Source organism: Chrysochloris asiatica, unplaced genomic scaffold (assembly GCF_000296735.1).
Source record: "Chrysochloris asiatica unplaced genomic scaffold, ChrAsi1.0 scaffold00020, whole genome shotgun sequence".
Classification (NCBI taxonomy): domain Eukaryota; kingdom Metazoa; phylum Chordata; class Mammalia; order Afrosoricida; family Chrysochloridae; genus Chrysochloris; species Chrysochloris asiatica.
In genome coordinates, this window is record NW_006408538.1 from 11,922,647 (window position 1) to 11,947,702 (window position 25,056).

The 25,056-nt window shown below is 39.2% G+C and overlaps 2 protein-coding genes across 2 annotated transcripts in view; both read right to left on the reverse strand.

The window, feature by feature from the left end:
- The window catches only part of RUFY2 (RUN and FYVE domain containing 2), a 45,832-nt gene extending 32,665 nt beyond the window's left edge, over positions 1 to 13,167 (reverse strand). The window contains exons 1-6 of the mRNA XM_006835828.1: positions 12,999 to 13,167; positions 9,563 to 9,680; positions 6,689 to 6,790; positions 2,008 to 2,131; positions 1,746 to 1,807; positions 939 to 1,004 (exon numbers count right to left, since the gene is read on the reverse strand). Coding sequence (XP_006835891.1) covers positions 939 to 1,004; positions 1,746 to 1,807; positions 2,008 to 2,131; positions 6,689 to 6,790; positions 9,563 to 9,680; positions 12,999 to 13,128 — 602 coding nt within the window. The 5' untranslated portion in view covers positions 13,129 to 13,167. The remainder of the gene's footprint in view (positions 1 to 938; positions 1,005 to 1,745; positions 1,808 to 2,007; positions 2,132 to 6,688; positions 6,791 to 9,562; positions 9,681 to 12,998) is intronic.
- Positions 13,168 to 19,703: 6,536 nt separating this feature from the next.
- DNA2 (DNA replication helicase/nuclease 2) overlaps positions 19,704 to 25,056 on the reverse strand; it is a 46,093-nt gene continuing 40,740 nt past the window's right edge. Inside the window, exons 16-21 of the mRNA XM_006835829.1 lie at positions 24,880 to 24,969; positions 24,589 to 24,793; positions 23,032 to 23,121; positions 21,945 to 22,127; positions 20,905 to 21,051; positions 19,704 to 19,769 (exon numbers count right to left, since the gene is read on the reverse strand). Coding sequence (XP_006835892.1) covers positions 19,704 to 19,769; positions 20,905 to 21,051; positions 21,945 to 22,127; positions 23,032 to 23,121; positions 24,589 to 24,793; positions 24,880 to 24,969 — 781 coding nt within the window. The remainder of the gene's footprint in view (positions 19,770 to 20,904; positions 21,052 to 21,944; positions 22,128 to 23,031; positions 23,122 to 24,588; positions 24,794 to 24,879; positions 24,970 to 25,056) is intronic.

Below are 25,056 nucleotides of genomic sequence, written 5' to 3' on the forward strand. Positions count from 1 at the left end.
TTTTCTTCAGTTTCAGTTTTATATACTGAGTTAAATAAAATGTATTATCAAAATTAATTTCACTTGTTTTTTCTTTACCTAAAAAGTTTTGTATTAAAAATATGGCTGCCAGAAAGATTTAACTTACTTATATGGCTTGTATTCTAGTTCTACTGTATGGAAGAGCACTATACTATTTTACACAGAGAGCTCAGAAATTCTACTCAGATAAAAGAATACTCACTCCAAGGGTTTTAATGACCAGAAGACACTATAAACTAGAGAAAACTTCTACCATGAAAGATTTGTTGTTGTTGTTGTTATGTGCCGTGGAGTCCGTTCTGACTCATAGCGACCCCGTACAGGGTTTCCGAGGCTGTAAATCTTTACGGAAGCAGAAAGCTTCATCTTTCTCCCGCGGAAAGATTAACAGTCATTATTTACACATCAAGTCCTTTGTGAAACAGGAAAAAAGACCTTTTAAACTATCCAAATGCTATAAATTTCCACCCTAGCTAGCCATTTTTTCCCCCTCAAAGGTAAAGGAAAAGTTTAAAATTCTGCAAATTTTCTACTTAAAATTCTGACTCTCTCTTGCGAAGTTATCCCTAAAAATGTTCTCAATTCTTAGTCTCAGTTCTCCCAATAAGTATTGGGGGCACTGCAGGATAAGCATTATAATGCTAACCACAAGGTTGACTGCTCAAACCCAGCAGCTGCTCCTTATGAGACAGATGAGGCTGCCTGCTCCCATAAAGACTTAAAGTCTCAGAAGCCCTGGACAGACTCGCTATGAATCAGAACCGACTCCATGGCAGTAGGGCTTGGTGTGGTTCTCTAGGTATCCCTCTACCTATTCTCAAAGACTTCTGGAAAAAAGGAACAGGATTAAGTTGACCTGAAGACAGAAAAAGAATTCAGCAATAGTCCCAAATTTGCTAAGTATCCATAATACTTACTTCAGTTGTCGATTTAATTCTTCAACATAATTTTTTTGGTCTAATATGGCAGCAATTTGAACATTCCTAAAAGGAAAATAAAGCAGTATTGTACTAGCTAGGCAAAACGCAAAACATTTACATAAAAAAAAAAAAAGTCTGAGTTATCTAAAACTATTATGATAGAATTTGTCCTAAAAACGCAACAATTTTTATAACCATTTAGCAGTATACTATTTATTAAATGATATAAACTTTGCTGATTAATTAACTCGCTAGCAGTGGCCTTAACAACATCATTGTTGTTGTTAAGTACCGTGGAGTTGGTTCCGACTCACAGTGACTTTGCACAGGGTTTTTGAGGCTGTAAATCTTTACAGGAGCAGAATGCCTCATAGTTCTCCCAAAGAACTGCTGGTAGTTTCAAACTGCTGACCCTGAGGTTGGCAGCCTGACTCGTAACCACTATGCTACCAGAGCTCCTTTAACAATATCATTAGCATATTTTAAATTTAAAAGCAATTAGCTTGAAACAAACCAGTATCTGTAAGTTTGTGCTTTTGCTTCTTTTAATCACAAAACACAACTGACTGTTAAGAGAGATCTCAGGAACCACACAGAAAAGGTTAAAAGTCCTATTTAATTTCTACATAATCTTCCCAAATTTGCTTTGTAAAGCTTAAAAAATGGAAACGAAAATGAAACAAAACAGAAACAACACGAAATAAAGCAAACAAAAATCAGCTCCAGATAGGTGGCCCACATACTGATAAGTAACAAGCCACATAAAATAAACACAACGTGAGAAATAATTCAAGAAAATTATACCTTTCTTTATTTCCGATATCTTCTTCATTCTTTAAATATATGGAAAAATCAATCACTCCAACCTGAAGCAAGTAAAATTATTTTAATTTAAAGAGGAGAAAATAGCACTTTATCAGAAATACCTTTAACATGCACTCCACTTCATTTTGAAATTGTCTTCAGTGTTTAACAGCATTCTGTACAACTTAAGAGTGGTATTTGAGAGAAAGAGGAACAGCACAAGCTGAAAACATGGTGATTGGTTCTAACCACAATCACTTACTTGTGAGTCTAAATCCTCTCCCTTCACACACAGGTTAGCATCTATCACATTCAGGCCAACAAGCAGTCCCACAATTACTGCTCCTTCTTCTTCCATCATTAGTGCATGATACTCATAGAATTCACTGTGAAAATTAAAACAAAAACAACTTTAAATCACACATTAGTGCAAAAAATTTCACTTACAAAAAAATGCTTGCTTTCATTTGCCCTACAAAGATGCAAATCAAACAGTAATGACGTATCATCTCATCCGAGCATTAAAAGCAAAGTTCAAAACAACAGAAAACAACAAACGCTCACGAGGACGTGGAGATAGTGGGACCCTCCTACTATGTTGGTGGGACTATAAAATGGTTCAACTACTGTGGAAAACAATATGATGATCAGAAAGCTAGAAATAGCAATACTGTATGATCCAGCAAGCCTTCTACTTGGCATATATCAACAAGAATAAAAGCCAGGACACATGTAGATATACACAAACTGAGGTTCATCGCATCCCTGTTCACAATAGTAAAAAGATGGAGATAGCCTAAATGCCCATCAATGTAAAAAAAACCTTTGGTCCGCACACACACAAGGGAATACTATGCAACACTGAAGAATAGCAATAAAGCTGCAAAACATCTCATACCATGGATGAACCTGGAGGACATTATGTTGACTGGAATTAGTCAATCACAAAAGGGCAAATATTGCATGAGACTACTATTGTAAAAAGTTTTCATGCTAAATGAAACATTCTTTGACAGTTGTCAGAGGTAGGAGGAAAGGGAGAACAATTTACTGGCTAGAGAGTAGACACTTGCTAACCCAGATGACTGGGAAGGCAATCTACATGAGGAAGGTTGGCAGAAGAATGAAGAGAACAGGAGAAGACAAGGAGGAGTGCAAGAGCTAAATGGAATGCAAGCAAACACTGTTATATACACAATTCTTCAACAATCATGACCTACGGGAGACACATGGATAGACACACAGGTTGACCAGTTGTGGGAGGGAGAGTGGGATTATGCCCATGAATATACAGAGGAGATCTCTCCATGGGTATTAACCTTTGCTGAAAAATAACCTATGAATTTGATAGAGCATTTGTTGTTAAGTGCTGTTGAATCGAGTCAGTTCCTTTCCGAGGAGCAGCTGGTGAGCTTGCAGTTCAAATTGGCTTTGCAGTCTGCGCATTAACCCACAGCACCACACTTCTCAGACATTACCAAATACTTGAGGGTATGAATTTCTTCTGGGCCTGGGGACTACGAATCAATCTTGGGGGACACCATGGCCATTTGGCATAACATGGTCCACAAAGACAATGTTCTACATTCTACTTGTGTGAGTGGTGGTGGTTATGTGCTGTGGAATACGTTCCGACTCATATTAACCCTGTATAGGGTTTCCGAGGCTGTAAATCTTTAAGGGAGAAAAGAAAGCCTTATCTCTCGCCCGTGGAACAGCTGGTAGTTTCGAACTGCTGACCTTGTGGTTCACAGCCCGATTCGTAACTATTACACTACCAGAGCTCCTTACTTTGTGAGTAGAGAATAGGATTTTAAAAGCTCATGAGTGGCCATCTAAGGTGCAACTATTGATTTCTCTCTGTGCAGAGGAAAGACGAGTGATGAAAACTGAAGATGCTTGGAATCGACTGGGCCAGTGCACCCATGGAACGTATGAACATCAGTCTCCACAACTCAGAGAAGAGAGTAACTAACTAGATGGTACCTGGCTACTACTACCGATTGTCCTGAAAGGGAAGACACTAGAAGGTACTAGATAGAGTGGGACAAAATGTAGACCAAGACTCAAATTATATAAAAGACCAGACTAGCTGGTCAGAAAGAGACTGGATAAACCTAAGACTACAGGTCTCAGTCACCATTCAAGTCTAAAACTGAGCTCATCCTGTAGCTCAATTTTCAACCAAGTTGTGGATAGGTATGTGGTGGAGGTGGTAGGGATGTGCCAGGGAGTAGGCTCCCACTCACAGCGACCCTGTGTACAGTTACCAAGGCTACACATCTTTATGGAAGCAAAAAGCCTCAAAAGGTACACTGGGGGAACAGTAATACTAAAAAGGTATGCTCAACATGGAATGGTCAGCCATTCAAGAACGAAAGGCCAGTATTTACCTAAAGTCAAAGTTCAGAAGAGTTGGGTAAGAAGGTGGAATGGAAACAAGAACCATAGGGAGAAGTGAGATAACTGATGTTACATGGAGGGGATTGTAATCATTGAAACGACAAAAGTATATGATTTACTGAATGCAAAACTTATGATCTGCTCTGTAAACTTTCACTCACAAACTTTTAAAAGCCTCACCCATGGAAAAGTGAAAGAATACTTATACTCCAATCAAGTATAATTTTCACATAAGAAAAATTTTAAGGGAGAAGAACGGAGTATGGGACCCTACCCAGAGAAGCAGTGAAGCCAGAGATGGAGGCAGAGATGATGATGTGGAGAGATGGAGCAGCTGGGGACTTTAGACACAGAGAGGGAGAGGGGCTGTGTGCTGACAATTAGGAGAAAGGCTTGCAGGGTATACCCTTTGGTTGGCTGATGATGCATGGAGGGGATTGTAGCCATGGAAACGATTTGATAGGATGAATGTAAAGCTAATGTTCTCCCATGTAAATTATCACATAATTCACAATAAATCTTTTTTTTTTTTTAATTTTAAATTTAAATTTCTGTAACTTATTGCAGATACCAACTTTTTGTTACTGTTAAGTGTCGTTGAATTTGTTCCAACTCACTGTGACCCTGTATAGGAGTCCCAAGGAGTAGCTGGTAGGTTTGAACCACTGACCTTGGGGTTAAGCAGTCCAGTGCTATCCTACAGCTCTACACCAGGTCCCCAAACACCAACTTATTGTTGTTCTTAAGTTGTTGTCCAGTCGGTTTTGATTCACAGCAACCCTGAATAGGGTTTCTAAAGATCGTCTAGTGGGTTTGAACTGCCAACACTGTGGTTAGCAGTCCAGGGTTTTTAATCCTAGAGTCATACCAGGACCCAGATACCAACTTTGTTGCTGTTGTTATTATGTGCACCCTAGAGTTGGTTCCTACTCTTAGCAACCCTGTATAGGGTTTCCAAGGTGCGGAGCGGCTGGTGGTTTGAATTACCAACCTTGCCGTTCAAACTGACCTTGAGGTCCAGCTCATTATCCTGAAGAGCTGCACACCCTTTAAATTAACCTTTCTACATGTAAATAACTATTTAAATTTTTGAATTTTAGACTCTTGTTTTATAGTTCTAAAAAGAAAGAAACTGAGGAGACTTTGAGAAAAAGCAATTTGAGAGAGAGAAAAAGGAAGCAAAGTGAGACCATAAGGAAAAAGGCAGTACTGAGAATTAGAAGGTTTTTGGCTCTCAGAACAACATAGTGACTGGTACCGATGTAATTGTAATTTTTATTAAAGTTGAAGATTCAATCATAGATAAGACTCTTGGGATAAAGACTAGGGTGGGAAAATAAACAAATGAAACATTTCAAAGCCCATGATCAAGCATTTGATATGTGTATTGCAAATATCCTTAATAGCTAACCATAAATGAGTGATATTGGAGTCCTGGTGTGGTGCTGTAGAATAAGCACTGGAATGCTAACAGCAAAGTCAGCAGTTTGAACCCACCAGCCACTCCTTGGAAACCCTAACAAGGTCACTATGAGTCAGAACCAATTTGACTACACTAACAACAATATATTTACATTTAAAAAAATGTTCAAACAAGAAACTGTGACATAGGACAGTCTAAAAGACTTCTCTAACTTATATTCAGAGAAACTGTCTTCTTCAAGATGTCCCATGTATAATATTTAATCACTTTAATTAATCTTCAGAATGTATGATTATTCTCCTTTAACATGTGAAAATATTAAGATGAAAATCCAGTGTCACAAATTCAGCCCAAACCAGGACCGTATTCTCCAGAACACACAATAATGGATGGAGGGCAGTGTGGGCCCATTCCCTTGAGGACTGCCTATGTTGCCTTGAAATTCTGTCTCAAACTTTTGGCTTAAACTCATGGATTAAAATAGGATGGTAGCCTAGACTTTCAAAATCTGGAGTTAAATCCCCTAAATTATAATACAAATTTAAAATCATAGAATTATACTGCAATTTTAAAAAATGAAACAAACTTAAAAATAGAAATACATGTATTTTTTCCTTACTGGCTGTTAAGAAACACAGGATACTAATTTTTTAGGGAAGTTCTTGATCCATGTTATATCCCACCATGTTTTTTGTTTTACTTTCTTGGATCTTAGTGTATTTTACATATTCTTTTTTACATACACCAAGGAGTCCTGGTGACATGGTGGGTTAAGCTCTGGGCTTGCTGTTGCTGTTAAGCGATGTTGAGGCGATTCTGACTCATAGTGACCCTGTACTGGACTACTAACCCTGAGTCAACAGTTCAAAACCATCAGCTGCTCTAAGGGAGAAAGATGAAACTTTCTGCACCCGAAAAGATTCTGTCTCAGAAACCCTACAGGGGGTTGGGGGTGGGGAGCAGTTCTACGCTGTCCTACAAAGTCACTAAGAGTAGGCATTAACTTGATGGCAGCAGGTCTGGGTTTTGGTGCTTGGTGCTGCATCTTCAATCCTATGTGGAGAACAGAATATACATGAACTAAAACTAAAACTGAACCCAGTTTAATGGAACTCACCTTAAGAGGTCTCTCTGAATGATTAAGCAGCGAAGGTAATCAGCCATTTTTTTTTGCATCAGGGCCAATCGAAGCCATGCCCTTGCACGGCCCAGGGGAGTCCTAAAAAGGACAATCAATGGATTAGAAAATAATTCCAACCCCAAAGATGACAGACTCATGTCCTAACTCTGTTGAGTTACAAAAGAATAAAGAGTAAGGTACTTTATCATAGTTTTGCTTTTATTTGTATGGTTTCAAATCAGTTCCTTTAGCATGTAAACACGATCCTTAGGAGCTACTTAACTACTGAATGCTAATCTGCACCTATAGGATGCTTTGGAGTCCTGGTGGTACACTGGGTGAAGTGGGGCTGCTAACCAGAAGGTTGGTGGTTCAAGCCTAGACAGTTGCTCCAAGGAGAAAGACAAAGCTCTCTACTCCTGTAAGATTTACAGCCTCAGAAACCCTACGGAGTAGTTCGACTCTATCCTCCTGGGCCGCTGTAAGCTGGGATCCACTTGATGGCAATGGTGGGTGGAGGAAACTCAGGTACGCTTCTATGTCCTGACAACAGGACTCTAAATAGTGAGAATATTCTTACAAGAAACATTTTATCTGAATGGGTTCAGCCCTGTAAAATGCATATGCAAATGTATCAATGTAGTTGTTGTATGCCATGGAGTCGGTTCCGACTCATAGTGACCCTGTACGGGGTTTCCGAGGCTGTAAATCTTTCCAGGAGCAGAAAGCCTCATCTCTCTCCCACGGAACAGATGGTAGTTTCAAACTGCTGACCCTGAGGTAAACAGCCCGATACGTAATTACTACGCTACCAGAGCTCCTTAATGTATCAATGGGATAATATAATGTCTTCAAAGAAAAAGTGATATATCTAAATTTAAAATTTTTTAACAAAACAAAGCTATCAGGTCCTGGGGTGGAGCTGTAGGACAAGCACTGGACTGCTAACTGCAAGGTCAGCAGTTCATACCACCAGCCACTTAAACAGGGTCACTGAGTCAGAACTCAACACCAAGTTATCAGATGCTAATTACTTAAAGAAAAACAACACCATGCTACTATTTTTCAAATGTTTCTTTTGTCCATCTACACTTAAATTGCATGCCTCTCTTAGCTAAGTTCTATCATTTAGTGAAAATAAACACTCATTTTATAACGCATGTATCATTTTTTATAAGAGAAAGGTATTCACATTTTATTTGTTGGGGGGCTGTTGTTTTTACTTCATTTTTCTCAATGAAGAGAGCACAGTGACAGGTAGTATGGGAAGAAACTACTCTTCACTTTTAACAGCTAAATTCTTATGCCTTAAAGGAGTCCAGGAGTGGTGGTGTGGGTTAATGCACTGGACTGCAAGGTCAGTGGTTCAAAGTCACAGCCATTCCTCGTAAACCCTATTATGAGTGAGAACTTACTCAATAGTACTTAACAACAAGAAAAAGAGTTTAATGGACATGTTCTCCAGACAATACTTTTTATATTTGTAATGTTTACCTTTTTTTCCTTTGATATCAACATGCATTACTTTTGTATCAAAATCTTAGTGTCTTTGAGAGTAAATTCCCCTTTTCCTTTGTTAGAAATTGCTGTTGTGTGCCATCAGGTCAACCCTAACTCATAGCAAGTCTGATGAGAGCAGAATTGCCCCATAGGGTTTCCTAGGGTGTAACATCAAGCGTAAACACCACTTCCTATGAAATTAAACCAGTAACTTCTCTGCCATCTACATAATCATTAAACTAACAGTCTCTTTCCTATACGATTCACTAAGAAGCTCTAGTGGCATAGTGTTAGGTTGCTAACTGCAAGGTCAGCAGTTTGAATCGACCAGTGGCTCTGTGGGAGAAAAATGAGGCTATCTGCTCCCATAAAGATTTACAGCCTCAGCGAAACCCTGTACAGGGTCGCAATGAGTCAGACTTGATGGCACACAACCACAACCACCACCTTAGGACTGATGTAAGCATTAAACGAGACAATAACAGCTACCGTTAATTGAGACAGTGCTCAATTAACAATAGCTATTTATTTTAATCAGTTCAATTAAGTTCAAATCATAAACATTTAAATTTACTATATCCCCTGTAACATATACAACTTTAAGTTGTAAATTTTGTTTTAATAGAAAACAAACTGATAATCTCACAGAAAATGCTAAGCATAAAAAAAGTTATTCCCAGTCACAAAAATTGTAATAAAGTAAAAGGAAGACTAATACCTTAATCATACCTAGAAGAAGAACAACACTGTATACTTACAAAATTTTTTCAACACTAGCCAGAACACTCAAGCTCTTAGCATTCAGAACACATACCTCAGTCTGGTGAAAACAGGCATGAGCAATTTTAAGACCCAGTTTCCCAAAGAAGAAAAGTAATTTGCACAAGTCCTGAGAACTCAAATCTCCTGAGCCTTAAACCTCAAACTTGGCCTAATTCAGTCTTCAACAAATAGTTATAAATGGCAAGCTTAACTAGCTAGTGCTAACTAGCTTAACATTCAAGAAACAGAGATGCGTAATTCATACATCCAATCTTGCAAACTTCTGAAATACAAGGCAGCATCAGGAAGCAAGTAACACAAGGGAGAAATACAATGAGACAAGTATGAAGCAAAGAGTAGTTAATTATTATTGAAGGGGCCCAGGAAAAGCTTCATAAAGCAAACGGAATTTGAATGAATAGAATTTTATTTGACGAGAGAATGGAAGAAGGGTATAGGGTACTTATGGCTGAAGAATATTATAAACTCGGGCACTATGTACTTTAGATACATAGCAAATCCATTCTTTGGTTAGGAATGAACACGTAATAAGATGCAACCGTAAGCGCATTCTATGGTTAGGGATGAAAAAGTGACAACATTACTTACTTAAGACCAGGTAAATCCCGGACACTGGCTCCTATTTCCTCTGCTTCTGGGTATAGCTTCTCCACTAATTCCAAAGGGCCCCAGATGGTTTTGTTATAACTCAAAAATGATTTCCTTACTGAAAAATAAGATAGATCACACACTATTACAATATGTAAACTTACTGTAATTTCATTTTACATACCTAACATTCCTAATTCAGAGACCCTACTATCTTTAATCATTCACTCACTCCGTAGCTACTGAACAGGTGTCTGTTCATCAAGACCCTGTTGTCCATCCTGTGTTTTTTAATCTGAAATATGCATCTTGGGTAATTTTCTAGAACCAAGAATTCATGAAAAGCAGCTAATTAAAATAAAAACCTACCAGGCTCATTCTTTACCAGTACCTAAATAAAAAGGCTGGTGGCCGTAACTATTTGATCATTGTAAAGTTTACTAAATAAACCAAGGGCAAATAAAAAATTATCTTATTTTTACAGATGAAAAACTGTGGCTTTAATTTTCCTTCTATTTTATTTGAAGATTCGTGTAGTTTATATACAGATCAACTGGCAGTCTCTATGTTTATATACCTGAACTCTCCATATATTTCTTTCTTAATATGAATCAGCTCTCCTACAGACACAGTGGAGCTCTGGTAGCGTAGTGGCTACGAATCGGGCTGCGAACCTTAAGGTCAGCGGTTCGAAACTACCAGCCGCTCCGCGGGAGAAAGATGAGGCTTTCTACTCCCGTAAAGATTTACACCCTCGGAAACCCTGTACAGGGTCGCTATGGGTCGGAACCGACTCGACGGCACTTAACAACAACAACAACAGACACAGTGTGCCATCATACGGGCAACCACCAAGACAGGCAACTTTTCTCTGGGGGAGAAAATCCATCAGCACAAAGTAACTTTATAATGATTCATCAGAATAGGGGTTACAAATTCAGGCTGCTAAGCTCAACGTCAGCAGTTGGAAATTACCAGCTATTCCGCAGGAGAAAGATGATCCTTTCTGCTCCTGTAAAGATTTACAGCCTCAGAAACCCTATGCAGGGTCGCCATGAGTCAGAACCAACTCCATGGCACATCACCACCACCACTAGGATATTCTTTGATATATTTTGTGAAGCGATATATTTTCATAAAAGAGTTTAAAACTGAACTATTATGGTCATCATCTGGTAAACTCCATTTCAGTGGGCTAGGGGGAAATAATGTTCTATATTACTACTATTTTTTTAAAATAATATTTTAAAAGCTTCTCCCACAAAACAAAAACAATCTGGGCCTAAACTTAGATTGGTGACTTCCTACTGTATTTAAGAGTGCTTCAAAACTGACGACAGCAACAAGACTGGGTGAAGACGCAAAAGAGGAAATGATCTCATCTACTGTTGGTTGTATGTTGTTGTTTGTTGTTTAGTGCCGTCGAGTCGGTTCCGACCCATAGCGACCCTGTACAGGGTTTCCGAGGCTGTAAATCTTTACGGGAGCAGAACGCCTCATCTTTCTCCCGCGGAGCGGCTGGTAGTTTCGAACTGTTGGCCTTAAGGTTCGCAGCCCGATTCGTAACCACTACGCTACCAGAGTTGTATAGTGGTTATGAATCGGGCTGCGAACCTTAACGTCAGCAGTTCGAAACTACCAGCTATTCTGCAGGAAAAAGATGAGGCATTCTGCTCCTGTAAAGATTTACAGCCTTGGAAACCCTGTACAAGACCGCTATGAGTCGGAACCGACTCCACGGCACATGACAACAACTACTGCTGGTTGATGACGTCCTGCTGTAGCACTGTAGAATAAGCCCTGGACTACTAACTGCAATGTTGGTGGTTCAAACCCACCAGGCATTCCTTGAAAACCCTATACAGGGTTGCTATGAGTTGGAACTAACTGGAAAGCACTTAACAACAGCTGCTGGTTGAAACGTAAATCATAAACACTCCAGAGATGCCACAATGGTCTGTATCTTTTGATCTAGTCATTCTCTCCAAGGAATCAGAAAAGAAACCTTGCAAGTGTGCACAAAGATATATATCCAAAGATGTTCTCACAGGATAGTTTATAATAGTAAAAACTTGGAAACAAACTAAGTGTGCGTTAAGAGACTGTTAAATTATGATAGATACATATTATGAAATACTACATGCTCGTAAAAATGTTGGAGCACAACCTCTATGTAAATGGAAATTCACCAAGCCATCCCATTAATTTTTTTTTTAAATAGGAAATCACAGACTAATACTGACAGATGGTTCTATTTAAAGAAAAAACGGGGCTAGAGGACTACCACTGATTCCCTTTTAGGGAGATGAATGGAAGGGAATGAAGGGACACTCTGTATGCTGTGCTGTATCTGTGTCAAGATTTTCTGAATCAGATACAAAAAGTATATTTCATTGTTGTTGTGTGCCGTGGAGTCGGTTCCAACTCATAGCGAACCTGTACAGGGTTTTCAAGGCTGTAAATCTTCACGGGAGCAGAAAGCCTCAACTTTCTCCTGAGGAACAACTGGTAGTTTCGATATTTCATTAGTATTGGTATAATTTTAAAAACCATCTTAAGTCTTCAACAGAGAAATGAGTACACTAATAACATCAAATAGGATTTCTCAAATTTTGATGCCAAGGTTTCCTTCTCAGTTTGAAGCACACTGTCTTAAAGCCATGTTTAAGTAAACATGCTTCATACGCCATACTCAGAACTTCCCAACATACCCAGGTTCCTAATGTACTACCAGCAGCCATGTTTCTTTTGCTTTCTAATAGTCTCCTTAGTATGTGAGGCTCAGATGGCCCTCTACACAGGTGTGATTATCTGAACGAAAAACCCAATCTGCCAACAATTAGTTTAAGTTAAAAAGTATGTAATGTTTAAGTGATTAAATATAAAAAACACTGCATAACACAAACTCATTATGAACTATATTATAGAATATAATTAATTATCTGCTAGTATCATCACTTACAGGGATTACTCACTTTCCACAACCCAAACCCAGAAGACACATCTACATATGTTCCCATGCACTAGGGAGGCTTCTGTTTCAACAATCAACTATTTTAATGTATTTGTTCAATAGAGCTATTAAAAAAAAAAGAAAACTCATAAAAATGACCAGGTTTAAATTTTTAAAAAACAAAACAAAAAACACTCTTGGAATTATCCTAGAAAAATGGAAACCAGTTCAGTTAGCATGTTGCAAATCTTTAAACACCAAACACTTTTTACAAAACACTAATAACTAACCATTTTTTGAAGACCATCACTAGAAAAGACAAATGCAGTTAAGAATATTTTCTCTCACAGTCAGTTCACTCAGTATGTAAATGCAAAATATAACAGGAATTACGGCCTCAAAAACACATTTTCAAGGATGTTTAAGATGGCAAGGGAGGGGGGTTCCTAAAGTTAATAAAGTTTTTTAAAAATCTTGTGATACCTTTAAGACCGTGTTTCAGACAATGTTCCATAACAACAAAGAACTGCTGCAAAGGGGGATAATCGGAATCCAGAGTACGGCCAAAGCTGAGAGCAGATTCAATGAGTCCTTTGATACTTAGCTTAGCCATGTTTAGTAAGTTTGCTCTCTCTACTGCTGTGGGGTCTTTTGTAGCTGAAAGCACAAGAAAGGAGCGTAACATCATTGGCAAGACACAACATTGGAAACAACATCAATGCTTTCCTTCCCCTATAAAACCAACACTGGTTTGCTTTTCATTGATTTACAAATATTAAATGTCTCCCCAACTAACCTGCTCACCTAGTTAACTTTTCACACAAACCATAAAAAACTCTCATCTGTTCCAGCCAAAGTTTGTCCATTCTATTATATTCGTTTTATTTTTGTGGTACCTCTTCAGGGAGAATACAATTTTTAAAATGACTTTCTATAGAAGTAAATGCATGGTCTCTGAAAACTATTAAAGGGTCTCATATATATGGTGGATAGCAGGCTCAGTCTAAGGATGATTTCCATGGCAAAGATGCTCAGAATAAACTGGCAGGAGGATAAAAGGTAGTCAAAATTCTAAGAATCAAGCAGCATCCATAACAAACATGACAGGTAAATTAATACACACTGACAATAAAGGGATGTAAAAAAGTAAAACACATTGACAAACGAAGAGAAGGCATTCCTTTCTTTCAATCTTAGAAACTCTCTTTCTATCCTGTTCATTCTCACTAATATGTACAACGCACACAGCAGTTCTGTGCTGTATGACTCCTTGATTTTCTAAGCAGAAACAAAAGCGGGGGGGCAATTTCACACAGCTGATGATGCTCACTCCCACACAGCTGATGATGCTCACTCTTTCAGTCTAAACACCAAGCGAACAGCATGCCTTAAAAACAAATACAAAGCATAATAACTTTGTTTTTAATTGATATTTTCAGTTCACAAAAACATTTTTTTTTTCATTTCCATAAACTTTACTTAGGAATTCAGACGCTTCCCATACTCTCGTCACCGACAGGAATATTTTTAGCAAACGCATATGACAAAACTGAGTTGCAGAAAAATAGAAAAATGAAGCAGACATCAATTTGACAGACATTAATAGAATGTTATACTTATTTAAAAGTCCAAGTAAACAATGCATCTAGTTTTCCTTTACTGAACAAAAGTCCAGGGTTCCCAATGATTTAGTATTCTAGTTTTGACCTCAGATAGCAGGCGTGAAGCCTTACATGGAACCCTAAGCAACTTCAAAGGCGAACAGCCACAACTGCTAGAATCAAAGCTGTGTGATGCAGTGTCTCCACACGACATCTTATCTTTTTCCAAATCTGCATTGTCGCATTTATTTCGGGAGTGAAGCCGCTTGGTGTTTCATAATCTGTGAAATTCTCATTTTTCCTAACAATGCTCATCACAAACCCCAACATTCTATGCGACAACCAGACAATGGGAGGCTTTGCAGCTGGCTCCTCTGCAAATCTGTGCCAGTTGCTAGCAGTTTCCACGCTTAGAAGCGTTTACATCGCGACCGCACCCGGGAGGTCGGGCTCAGGGGACAACAGGCCGCAGGTAGGCGGGATGACCTGGCAACGGGAAACTCTCACATCATGCTCATGCCGGGTCCCCCTTCCCTGCTTCCTTCTCTCCTTCCCAACAAGGACGCCCAAGGGTCTCTCTCTCTCTCTTTGGCCATGCCCGGAACGTCGCGGAAAGCTCACCCCGTGTTGTTCGCGACACTGATCCCCAGGTCCCACCACCCAAGAAAAGCCTGAGATACATCTTCACTCCGCCACCCCCAACCCTGAAAAGTCATCATTCAAGCCCGACTCTTGCGCCGGCCGACCCTGTCCTCGTTGTCTGGAAACCGCCGACCACAAGCCCTGGCCCACTAGGTCCCCGAAGAGGTGCGAAGGTTGGGAGCCCCGGGCCGCCGCGCGTTGCCATGGCGACACCGTGCGACCCCCGAAGCTGGGCCGCCCCCGCCCGGCACCGAAGCCGGATTAGGGCCCGTTTCGTCCCGGCGCACCCAGTGCCCCCAGGTTCTCCTCGCCTAGCCGCGGCCTTCAGCTTAGGGCAGCGGGCCCAGCGCCTGCTCCCAGGCCGCTCCCCTTACCCATGACGGAGACAGCGCGTTCTTGAGCGAGGAATCCCCCAGGCCGGGTCGGCAGCCTGCTGCTCCCAGGCCCCCGGCGGCCGCCACGGCGCTGCAGCTAAGCCCGCCGCAGCCCACAGCGCCCCCGGCGGCGGGAGGACGCCCCGGCCGCTCCACCAGGCGGGGCGCACAGCGCTGGGTGCTGCATCTCTGGGCAGACCGCCGGGGAGAAGTCGGCCCTCTTCAAGTCTCTGCACCACCACTGCGTGCAAGAGGCCTCAGGTGTGAGGAACCACGGGTCTCCGAGGGCCTATTATCCAAGAAAGGTGCCCTGTGTTGAATTACCAATCTATAGTGAGTCATTTCACATGGTGTGAAATTGGTATGAGGTGATTGGTAACTGACACCTCCCTGCAGGAAGGTGCTGTGGCTTGGGAGACTGATGCCAGACACATTTAGAAGAATCTTGGATACAGTGAAAAACATGTGAAATTCTTCCCTACAGATTAGTAAATAAACATAAATAAAGCCATGCTTTGCTTGCTTACCGAGTAATCCCATAATGCCAGTCTCCTGTCGTGGGGGCAAAGGCTGATTTTCCAAGAGGATCCTTATTGTCGAGACTCATAGCTTCCTTTTATAGTATTCCCAAGGAGCGGCTGGTGGTTTGAACCAACTTCGCCATTGTTGTTGGCGGTGTGCCGTGGAGTCAGTTCCGACTCATAGCGACCCTGTACAGGGTTGAGGCTGTAAATGTTTACCGGAATGAAAGCCTCACCTTTCTCCCGCCAAACAGCTGGTAGTTTTGAACTGCTGACCTTGAGATTAGCAGCCCAATTCGTAACCACTATGCTACCAGGGCACCTTGTTGTTGTTAAGTGCCTTCGAGTCCCGAGTCGGTTCTGAACCATAGCGACCCTGTACAGGGTTTCCGAGGCTGTAAATCTTTACGGGAGCAGAAAGCCTCATCTTTCTCCCGCGGAACAGCTGGTAGTTTCGAACTGCTGGCCTTAAGGTTCGCAGCCAGATTCGTAACCACTACGCTACCAGAGCTCCTTACCAGTCATAATTTTCCTGCAGCGCCACACCAGGACTCTAAGGTGGCGGTGGTGGTAGTGGTGTGCCGTGGAGTTGGTTCCGACTCATCGACCCTGTAAACCCGAGTCTGTAAATCTTTACAGGATCAGGAAGCATCTTCCTACCACAGAACGGCTGGCAGTTTCAAACTGCTGACCTTCAGGTTAGCAGCCTGAGACGTAACCACTACGCTATCAGAGCTCCTTAGGACTCCAAGGAGTTATGTACAAACGTTTCCACCCACAAGGCTGGCTGGTTTTAATCTATTTTTTCTTCACGAGCTCGTAGGGAATCAAAAGAAACCCTATACAGGGTCGGTATGAATTGGAACCGACTCGACGGCACTTTAAAGCCACCACCACCAAAACCATTTGGAGTCCTGGTATGGCGCTGTAGGATAAGCCCTAGACTGCTAACCTGTAAGATCGGCGATTCAAACCTACCAAAGGCAATTAACCAAAACCAGTGAGCCTCAAATCACTAAACTTAGACCAGTAAATTTTTGTTGCTCCCTGCCTTCCAGTTGCCCAACTCATGGCCTCCCCCATCCACCACGGAAGGTGAACCGTCCAGTGTTGCGCCACCTCCACAAACGGTTGCAGATTGGGCCATTGTGATCCATAGGAAACCAATGAATACACTGTTTATAAAAAATCAATAATCAACTCCTTACGGATCAAGGGGAACAGGTGTAAAGATAAAACTAGCTTTTTCTCATTCTGAGGGGAAAAAAAGTCATGGTCTTGGGCAGAGGGCTTAAATTACATCAGCTGGGGAAAAAAATAAACTCTTACCTAGTTAAATCCAACCCTTAAAGTGTGAACCAGGATGGACCCAGGGCATGACGTCAGTTCTGATTCCAGCTCTCCCATGGATATTACTTTGACATACAATGTTTTTCACATTGATTTCTTTTTTCTTTTACTACCTTCAGTTTTGTGATGAGCACTGAAAATTATTAAACTTTTCAAGAGTTCATTGTACTCTAAACTCATCACCCGCACTCTACAATTGTTACAAGATTGTGACATAATTACTTTCAACTGGGAAGAGTTACATAAATGGTGATTAAAGAAACACACATCTAGATGGCACAATTTGGTTACAAACAGTAAAAGGAAAAGCAAAAAAAAAAAAAATTTCCCTTCTTAATATGGTTACAATAAATGCAAGAGGATTCAAAGAGTTTCTGGGTATATAGACTTGAAAGATAATGGAATTTTTCCACGAAACGCTATGCAAAGAAACACAGTATTCAAGACTAATCCATATTGTAAACCACAGATCGCAGCTTATTATGGGGCATGAAAGCAATTTAATAGGTTGCCAGCAGCTGTTTTTAGGAATAGAATGAAAAATACTAAGATGAATCACACAGAGAAAAGAGTCAGCACTGTTTTATGAAAGTATTGTTTCAAATCTACACATATCTACACGAAGTCATGGTATAAACTCTATTTCCCAATGTGAATTATGGTCATTTGGGCTTTTAAGCACCAGTCTAAATCACCATACTTCAAACCAGAGGTAAGGGCCATGGAATCAGTGACCCTGTATAGGTGCGAGTGGCTGGTGAGTTAGAACTACTGACCTGAAGGTAAGCAGTCCAGTGCTTACCCTACAGGGCTACACCAGGACTCCAAACTATAATTGTTATTACTACAAGATGAGAATACAATTCACTTCCAAAACAGAGTGCTCTATCAAAGACTGAACTTTAGAGTGAGGGGTCTAAGGGGAAAGGAAGGAAGAAGAGACAGCAACTAAAAGGAGAGGCCAAGAGGCAGAAAGTCTAAACTAAGTCAGGAATGGAGTCAGAGCAATGGCTTCATCATCTTCAGATCATACTATAAGGAAGGCCTTGTCTGAGCTCATGATGATCTATAACCACTGCTGTGTTAGTCCTTGGGATGGAGTAGCATTGAACTGTCAGCTTCTTAAGGGCCTGTTCTGGGTTTAACTTACCCAAGTCTCCAACTCTTAGTGCTGTCTGTATGCTAGAAAACATATCCTAACACCTTCAAATCATTAAACAGCCAGATCATTATAACAGACACTAATCCAAAAATGACAGAAAGCATGGCTCTCCTCCCCAGGCTCTTACAGGACAACGTCTCAGACAAGACTTGGAATGAAGCAGCCATTGACACACCAGAAGACCTATTCGCTTCACTCCCGGGAACTGAAATGGCCTTAGATTCCTTTCCATTTTATACCCTGATGATACCTAATTTATATATTTAAGTCCTATCACTATAATCTTTCTAGATTTTTTTTTATCTAGTCATTCTAAATACCATTTCTCCATGATCAAGTCCAAACTGTATGTCCTTCATGAATCTCTTTTAACATGTCAACACTTCTTGGTTTCAGCTTTAGAAAGCAAGATCAATATTACTGAAGTAATGCTGGATGGTCTTTGCCTTTATTTTTCAGTATTAACAATTCACACAGTATGATCTAACACAGTTTATTTAACAAAAGGCTCAAGTAATAATGGAAGTCATAATAATTTAAAAGCCACTTGAGGTAGAAACAACAGTTTAAAAATATTTAACATCCATTGAAAAACAAGTCTTTGAGAGAAATGGAAGATTCCCCCCAAAAGATGTAAACACTGAGGTTAAGTCTGTGACCACATGCATAGTTAAGTGAATCTGAGGCAATTGTGTATACAAAAAATATTGACATAAAAAAAGGAAAACTAAGTAATGAACACCCCAAAACAAAGGGGTATATATACGAGCATGAGGGCTGAAAATAAAAATCTTAACTTTTTTGTCATCAACTTCCTTTCAAAAAAGAATAAGCATGATTTTCTTTCACATCAAAAGCTACTCTGGAGTGCAGCAAATAACAAGGGGGAGTGTGAACAGCAAATAAACTGGAAGTCATAAATTATAATTTCAAAGGCTAGGTTTAAAGTGAGAACATGTCTGATGGTAGGAAATAATACAACAAAATGTCCTTTGAATGGAATGGAGGACCTAGAAATATATGTAAGAATCAACCTATGTGATCATTACTAGATTGTGCTTAAATTATGAAAACAAATCAACTCTTCAGTCCTAGTAACAAAATTTTTAACATAAAAACTACAAAATCAAGTTAGTTTAGAAATTTTACACTTGAAAGTTTAAACTTAAAATTCAAAAGTTAATCCATTTCTAAAGTTCATAAAAATTTTATGTTTTTCTAAGTCATGCAAAAATATATTTATAGTGCCTATAAATATTGATTCTTCACAGTTTGGGATAAACTTATACTGAAAAAATACCATGTTAAATTTTTTATGATGGCAAACTTTATGTTTAACAAAATTTTACAAAAAAAAAAAAAAAAAATCCTGGAACACTGAATGAGTAAATTTACTTTGTTTCATACCCTTTGGGTAAGAGTTATATTCACAGTCTAATCAAAAACTGCTTTTCCAGCATACTCACACTGCCAGTAATGTGCACTAACTAGATGTATACTGTACTAATATGCAAAAGGCAAGGGAGATAGTGTTTTTATCATCTTTGGAAAGCACCCAGTGCATGACAAAGACTGTCATGGTCTCCCGATGGAAGATCAATGATATAAAATAAATTAAGGAAGATATATTTAGCACAATATGGAAACACACAAAAACATTTTATGACATTATTCTTTAACATGTAATTTGGTTTACAGGATGACCAAGCAAATGTAACCGATCTTTACAGTATTTTATGGATAATATATATACTGAAGCAGTAAGGTTTATATAGCTTAGCCTAAAATCTTAATATAAGTTCTTTTAAAGATGTCATATTTTTTAAATTATCTTTTAAATGATAAGGAATAACTCTCCATACCGTTTTTCCTAAGTTAAAAAAAGAAGTATGCAGGTGTGTGTGTGTGTGTGTGTGTATATATATATATTGTTAAGCGCCATCGAGTCAGTTCCGAGCCATAGAGACCCTGTATAGGGTTTTCGAGGAACAACTAATGAGCTTGAATCACCGACCTTGCAGTTCAAACTGACTTTGCAGTCCAGTGCATTAACCCACAGCGCCACACCAGGACTCTGTATATATGTAGTTAAGTGCCATCAATTTCCTTCTAACTCACAGTGACCCTGTATAGGGTTTCTGAGGAGCAGATGGTGAGTTTGAAGCGCAGACCTTGTTCAAAGCAACTCTGCAGTCCTGAATATTAACCCGCAGTGCCACACCGGGACTCCTATATACATGTGTGTGTATATATGTTTAGTGGCATTGTGGGTTAATGCGCTAGATTCCAAAGCCATTTGAACTGAAAGGTTGGTGGTTCAAGCTCACCAGCTGCTCCTTGGAAACCCTATACAGGGTTGCTATGGGTCGGAACCGACTCGACAGCACGCAACTATATATATATATAAATATATATAAATATATATACACACACACACATGTTTTCTAAATTTGGGGTAGGAGGGACAAGAAGTAACAACCAATTTTTCTAGATGTGCTACAAATATAGTTTAGGGCAACAGATCAAATCCCTCTTTCATGTTTAACGATCTTTCTTCATCACCTTCATTATTATTTAACAATATTCCTGTGAATGTTTTTCTCTCTTTGTTTTGTACAATCAGATCTTTGAAATATGTCTCAGTGCCACAGGGCACTGAGTTTTAATTTATACACGTACATAAATATACTGTACATAATAGCACAATCAAATATACCATACAGAAACCAGAAAGGATACTAATTTTTCTGAGTTGAGATGACAAAGTAGTTTCTCCAAAGGAGGGTAGTGGTTTAGGGAAGGCACACATCCCAGGAGAATTAGTTTATGTTTGGCTCTGGTTATAGCAACATTAAGACGCCGCCAATCTTTTAAGAGTTCACCAATCTGCAAGAAATACAATATTCAATTATTTAGCTTTCTGATTATATAAATTTCATTTGAATTTGTTCTGACAAAGAACACGCTTGCTTTGAACTATTTTCCTGCTGTATAAAAAACATTGGGTTGCAGAAAAGCTTCATCAACATGGTATTTGAAAAAACTCACCCATCATGCCAAGCTTCAAATATTTTATGTTCTATGTGATAACCTGGTCATAATTTTAAATTATTAAGTACACAGAATGAGGAATTGGTACTACTTGAGTTCACTGTAGCATTATTTGCAATCATAATAAACAGCTGTAATACTAAAGGCTAAGGTGAGTGGGTAAATATACCACGACACAGCCATACAATGAAAAACCACAGAACTGCACAAACAAAATGAAATCTGTGTACTGAGATGGAATGATCTCTAATGTATTCTATTAAGTGGAAAAAAAACAAGGTCCAGAACAATATGCACATATGTGAGAGCTTCAAAATACTTGTGGAAAAGTGAAATTAAAATATAATGGAATTTTTCCGCTAACTTTTGAAAACACCCTTAATATGTATGTATGTAACTTTTCATTTAAAAGGAAAGGTGGGGAGTAAACTAGTATCAATTCATATTTGCTTACTTATGCATATAGGAAACTCTAGAATGTTATTTTTAAAAAAAGAGATTATCTCTAAGGAAGTGGTAGGAATGAGTAGGAAGGAGCCATTTTACTCTATTTTGCATATCTTTTTTTAAAACACATGAATGTATTACAGTCAAGAAAAATAATCAAGGAGAGGCAAAAATGAAAAGCAAGCAAATAAAAAGCCAACTGTATCTACAATTTTTGAAATACTTAGAAAACAATGTTTAAAATATCCCACACGAATCAGTAACAAATATAATTAACTCACATTTCCACCCTTATTACTTCTAACAAAAGATACCAGGATGATACTTTTGTCTCTTCCTTGGTATCTGTCCACTGTATTAACTTCGACCATCCCAACCGAAGAATGTGCCAGTAAGTTAGTGATTATCTTTAACTGCTGCCTGTACGGTGCAATGACACCAATATCAGATGGATTACATCCAGCCTAAACAGAAAAGGACACAAATTAAAAGGAAAAATCTTGATTGTTACAGCATTTAAGCTTTACTAAATCTATTAAACTGAATGTTTATATTTATAAATATGTTTATAGCAGATGTTCCTACCTCAAGGAAAGAATTGTTGTCAAACGCTGTCTAGTTACTTCCAACTTACAGTAACCCTGTATAAGGTTTCCAAGGAGCGGCTGGTGGGTTTAAACTGCCGACCTTCTTGTTAGCAGCCCTGCGCTTAGCCTACAGAGCCACATCAGGACTCCTATCTCAATGAACAATACAATTATGAAATTTGCTCTCTGTGCCCATATTTCCTACAATTAAATAATTCCCTCAACACAGCTTCCTTAACTTTCAGAGGTTCATGAGTGCGTACTGGTTTGCATACCACTAGATGATGCTAGGACTCCTGGTGTAGCGCTGTAGGATAGGCACTAGACCGCGAGGTCTGCTTGAATTGCAAGGTAAGTGGTTCAAACCCACTAGCCGCTTATTGGAAACCCTATACAGTGTTGCTGTGAGTCGGAACCGACTGGACAGCACTTAACAATACAATGCTGCCAGACAAAACACAGTATAAAAAAATTCATTTTCTGTTATCCCTGACACAAAAAGGTTTCCAATCTCTAATCACACTGCCAACAGCACAACTGACACAATTGGAATTACCTGACATTTATAAGACGTTACCCTGACTGGGAACCCAAACACCATTTTAGAAACACTACACATCTTAGATACGTTTTTCTCAAAGTAAAGCCAATCAGGCTCCAGTTTCCTTACCCTAATAAACAACGGTTAATGCTCGAATTCAAACTCTTTATAACCATAACTTTCTGGAACTCCAGTCCCTAATACTTAGTAGTCTTCAAGACACAGCACATTCTAAATTACCTTAATAAATAGTGAGGTGAGGAAAACTATGAGTTTGGCTTCTATTATATTGCTCACACCACCTTTTTCAACTTGCTCTGGTGCTGGAACCTAAATAGAAAATGACAAGAAAGCATTTTGTTTATGTAACAGATCTCTGAAGTTAAGAGTATTACAACTGCACGGGTATTCAGAGACTGCACTACTGGGATTGGGAATAGATACTTTAAAATCTGCACCGTAAAAGCTGAAGGTATAAGACTCAACAAAAACTACTATTTCTCACTCTCAGCCCATGCAGAGGGAACCCACCTTAAACCTCTATGAAAGCTGACCACATACTGGACCCAATGCACCAAATACTTCACATCATCATCACCCAAGATACAGGAATCAAGGGCCAGAAAAGACAACTATCTTACCTAAGGGTAAGCAGGTCTTTGAAATGACACCACACTGTAACCTGTCCTTTGTTATTATACCCTAGAATTCAGTTCTGACTTTGCATGTTTAAAATTCAATGCTGGAGAACTGGATGGTGCCCACCTATCATTATTGAATATTTTATCAGATTCTATAGCAGAATCCTGAACAAAAGGGGGATAAACAGAACACAATTTCAAATCCTTATAGATTATAGACCCATGGACTCAGGAGCCATGGAGGGTAGATGAATCCCTGAAAACACTGTCCTAAGATAATCTTTAAACCTTCAACTAAAAATCTCCATTAATTTATGTCTTCTTAAAACCAAACAATAGTTTAGTTTCACTAATAAAAAATGTCTGCCTACAGTATTATGCTCTTTTAAGAACTATCTATATGGAATCAAACTGACAAAAGCAACTTGAAAGATGAGATGGGAACTTTCATGGCAGTGAGTTTATGTTAACAGGGTGAGAGCAACTCAGAAAAGGGGGTGATAATGGCTCCACAACTCAAATAATCAAGGTCCCTAAAGTATACAGGTAGAAACTCTGAATTAGTATATGTTTTACTGTGTATATTGTCAACAGCAAAATAAAATGTAAAGAAAATAAGGCATTGCTGACATCTACCAATTCCCAGAATATACGACCTCCCAAAGGAGCTCTGGTAATGTAGTGGTTACGAATCAGGCTGCTAATCTCAAGATCAGCAGTTTGAAACTACCAGCTGTTCTGCGGGAGAAAGATGAGGCTTTCTGCTCCCATAAAGATTTGCAGCCTCGGAAACCCTGTACAGGGTCGCTATGAGTTGGAACCGACTCCACAGTATTTAACAACAACAAAAAATATGTGGGGAAAGACTATTCTTGTATTGAAGTAAGAGAAGTACACTAGTATTACGTTTTTATGTATTGTGAACTGAGTGATAGTTTACATGGAAGAACAATCGCTTTACACCATAGTTTCATTGCAATGATTACAATCGCCTCTGTGTATCATCATTCAACAGTGTTTGTTTCCATTTCCTCTACTAGTACTACCTTTTAACTGGTAAGTTCTTGTGGAACAGACACTACTGCACACTAAGAAATTTAAGTTGGACGAAAGGAATAAGAAAATAAAGGGAAAAAATTAACTAAAACAACTTTACCTTGTTTGTATTAAGAAAACAAACAGGACTGTTTGGCTCAAATACTCCATTCAGCCAAGGATTTTCAGAATAATCAGCATAAAGTTCCAGCTCCAGCTTCACATTTTTTAAGTGAGGTAGATTTATCACTGCATTGGCCACTTTGTCCGATCCACACTCCAGCTTTCCCTCATATGTCAGCTTATTACTTAAGGACATAATTTTACTAAGGGAATTACAACAATAATTTTAGTTTTGGTAGATTATAAAACAAACAGGAAGCTCACTTACAACTGGCACTGTTATAAATACCTGTTCATTCTGTACTGCACAGTTAATTGTACAACAGCATTCTTATTCTGTTCCAGCCTCTTAAATAAGCTTTCACTCATGCCAAGAGCTCTGTCAACAAAAAATACAGGCTCATCAGTGTACTGACACTGTCCCTTAAAAATAATCTAATTTAAAATGAAAACTTAAAATGTCTTC